General features: G+C 46.1%; 1 protein-coding gene and 1 pseudogene across 1 annotated transcript; both read left to right on the forward strand.

Annotated features, from left to right (window-relative positions):
• The first annotated feature begins 414 nt into the window (after window positions 1–414).
• Window positions 415–979, forward strand: LOC147461317 (uncharacterized; annotated as a pseudogene).
• A 93-nt stretch (window positions 980–1,072) lies between these two features.
• Window positions 1,073–3,182, forward strand: LOC147461318 (uncharacterized). The gene has a single exon (XM_086500661.1). It carries the CDS (start codon window positions 1,079–1,081, stop codon window positions 1,634–1,636), a length of 558 nt encoding a protein of 185 aa, XP_086356787.1. The 5' UTR covers window positions 1,073–1,078; the 3' UTR covers window positions 1,637–3,182.
• The last annotated feature ends 260 nt before the right edge of the window (window positions 3,183–3,442 follow it).

A 3,442-nucleotide genomic window follows, 5' to 3' on the forward strand; every position in this document is an offset into this window, starting at 1 on the left:
CCCATGGTAGCATTGGCTCCAGGTTTTGTATATGTGTGTGTGCAGAGAGGGAGGGAGTGAATGATTGAGCTATTATGTGTGTGGTTGAGGCTTGTGTCGCCTCCCAGGGATTGTTTATTTACTTATTTGTTGTAGGAATGGTTGTGTATGATGGTGTACTGTCAAGCCGGTTATCTCGAGGTGTTTATGTGTGCATGTGTACAACTGAGAAAGCTCGAAGGTGAGCTGTGCAGTGAAAGTCTACAAAAAGTGTGCGTGTGTGTGTGATTCTATGTGGTTAGGGGTGCGGGTTAATCCATGGGCTATAGAGAGGCAAGTTTGGAATGTGCTGGATTTGTTCCCCATTTCCATCAATGGACGTGCCCCCACTGATGATCTACTGATTGCTCCTCAGTGGAGTCCTACAGCTTGAAGATGATTGAAGATTGCGGTCCGCCGGTTTTCACTGGCGAGGAAGATGCAGAAGATTGGATATGCAATCTAGAGTTGTATATGATGTCACTATAGATGCTGACCAACGAAGCAAAGCTTAGAGGTTTGTCACAGGTGATGTAGGGCAAAGCAAAGGCCTGGCTCAACAATTTGGAGGTTTCCAATAAGCAATCATGGTCGAGGGTTTGAGCCTATTTTGTTCAAGATTTCAAGATGGAAGTATCAAAGACTCAATTGGATGGAAGATTGGACCAAGAGGTATGCATGAAGTCAATTATTGATAAAGAAGTATCCTATGATGAAGCTTTAACAGGCTCCGCTAGAAGAGGATATGAATGTGATGACGGAGATGCCTGGAGTGATCCAAGGTCCAGTTCTGTGGAGGATTTTGCGGCTTATGACGAATATTGGAAAGCCATGCTTGACGTCGCCTACCATGCAGAAGTGCAAGACATTGAAGACCTAGTGGGACGAAAGCAGTCTTCTATCTACATCAAGTTCGAGTGAAGGTGAAGTAGAGATATGCCAAGATGGTTTATCTATGTAGGGGGTGGGGCAACCTTGCCTTGATCAGCAGGCAAAGGTGCACTATAGGGTTCCAGAGCAAGTGTGTGGCCATGGAGAGACAGCTCCGGCAATTGACTCTATGGAGACAGATACTTGTGTAGCTTGCGAGAGCCAAGTTACTTGTGAAGAGGAGGGTACTGCCAACCTTGCAGGCGATGCAGTATGGGATCAATTTTTGTCTTGCTTGTCCAATGATGTGGTGATCAAGCAGGTGTTTGAAGAGCAGGTAGCTAAGGCTGATGGTCAAGAGTTGATGGTCGAGCAATCTAGCTCTTTGATCTCGTGTGAAGTACAGGTTGAAGGGGTAGTAGCCCATGCTCTTGTGGCTAAAGAGCGAGTAGGGGCAAAAAACAAGTTGTTGAAGGTATGTGCTATGCTCTTGATGAAGGTGTTATTGCAGGTAGCTTTCTACAAAGCTCTCCACCCTTTGCAAAGCTTTGTGCATGTGGGTTCTGTTATGGAGAGCCCTCTAGCAAAGGGAGGAATGATTGCACGTGATGCAATTGCTTCAAATGTGGGTGTATACGCTCATTTTGGGTATGAAGCTGGCGTATGGATACAGGTTGTTGAAGATCGATGCTATGCTAAACTGCATGAGAGGCTTGTTTTTGGGTTTACAAGTACAAAAAATGGTTGATTATGCATGTACTACAGACAGCTGGCTATGCTTAGTGCCATGTATTTGATCCAGGTGGAGTTTTCACCACAGTTGGGAGAGCCTATGGCTTTCCATTTGATCCGGGGGGGTTTATGCAGCTGCTAATAAGATCTCCCTCTCTATCTATCTATACAGTTGTACATACTACATTTAACTTCTTATTATGCTATCATGTTCTCAATTCTTATGCAGTTTTGTGATACCTATATAATGCTATGGTTAAGCATAAATGCTCAACGAGGGGGTGGGCAATGATGGTACATGCAAACACTGTCGACCTAGAGAGAAGCCCAAAGCATGTACATGGAAGATGGCAGGTGGGCAATACAATACTTGTACAATTGCTTGATGCGAGTTGTGGCCAGCAATGTCAGACAGTGTATGTCAATGTGGATTTTGGTAGACCAAAGGTGGTTTTCGAGCTCAAGTACTGGTCGGCGGGATACCTAGAAGTGTCAAAGGTTGGTTGGGTGTAATCGTCAGCGAGAGCCATCATATGTACTATGTTGAATGCTTTCACTATTCTGGCGATTTTGAAGCTCTGTGGATGCATGAAGCCCAATGGTTAGCAGCGACTCAATCGGATGCGATTTGAAGGTTGCCGACACTTGTAGCAATTCCGCTCTTCTTAGAGTGCGTTCGAGTATGTGGAGGTTAATATAGTGTTTTCATTCGATGCATGGAGTTCACCGAGCAATTCAAGGTGTGATACGAGGCCAAAAAGCCCGATTTTTTTAGAGAAAAGGTAAAGCTGGAACTAAAGACTACATTAAAATAGAAAAAAAAAAACGACGAACGCCATACTACTGGTTGAGGGGTGTTGCGAGGCCAAAAAGCCCGATTTTTTTAGAGAAAAGGTAAAGCTGGAACTAAAGACTACATTAAAATAGAAAAAAAAAACGACGAACGCCATACTACTGGTTGAGGGGTGTTGCGTGCACGTGGGCGATAGGGTGGCAAGGCCATCACAGGCGACTCAAAGGAGCAAGAGGACATCTGGGTGGAAAAGGAGAAGGGAATGTCAGTTTTCATGGGGAGACAGTTTGGAGGACCAGTGGCACGGCAATTTGCATAAGCCAGGGCAACCTGTTGCAACGAAGGTGGAGTTGATGCATGGGCAGGTCTGCATGAGTGAAGGGTTGCATGGTGGACAGCGCCACCAACCTTTTGGAAGGGGCAACTTGACAAAAGGAGGGGACGGATAGCTGCAGTTTAGGGGGGTCCTTGGGTGTTGAAATTAGGTCCGTGAGGAGCTCTGCGATTGCGACAGGGGGTTGACAGTAGCCTATAGGGAGCTTCATCAGGAGGGCTCGCCAGGAGAAGGTGGGGAGGGACCTCATACTGTAGTAAAGGTAGCCATGTAGAGCGTCACCAAGGGCTCGATTGGAGGAGGGGCATCAACCTGAAGGAGTTCAAGGGGCAACCGGGAGCCGACAAAGGGAGGATATCAGAGTGTTTTCAAAGTTTTTTAACACCGCCATTGTACCCCAAATTCGTGTTATGCAATCATTATGGTTTTTTTGGAATCTTTGGTGTAAATTTGTTCCCTCGTCTTATCTCATGCCCCAAACCCGTGGTAGCGTTGGCTTCGGGTTTTGTGTATGTGTGTGTGCAGAGAGGGAGGGAGTGAATGATTGAGCTATTCTGTGTGTGGTCGAGGCTTGTGTCACCTCCCAGGGATTATGTGTTCACTTATCTGGTGTAGGAATGGTTGTGTATGATGGTGTACTGTCAAGCGGGTTATGTCGAGGTGTTTATGTGTGCATGTGTACAACTGAGAAAGCT

Source organism: Adiantum capillus-veneris, chromosome 3 (genome assembly GCF_014529385.1).
Source record: "Adiantum capillus-veneris isolate H3 chromosome 3, ASM1452938v2, whole genome shotgun sequence".
Classification (NCBI taxonomy): domain Eukaryota; kingdom Viridiplantae; phylum Streptophyta; class Polypodiopsida; order Polypodiales; family Pteridaceae; genus Adiantum; species Adiantum capillus-veneris.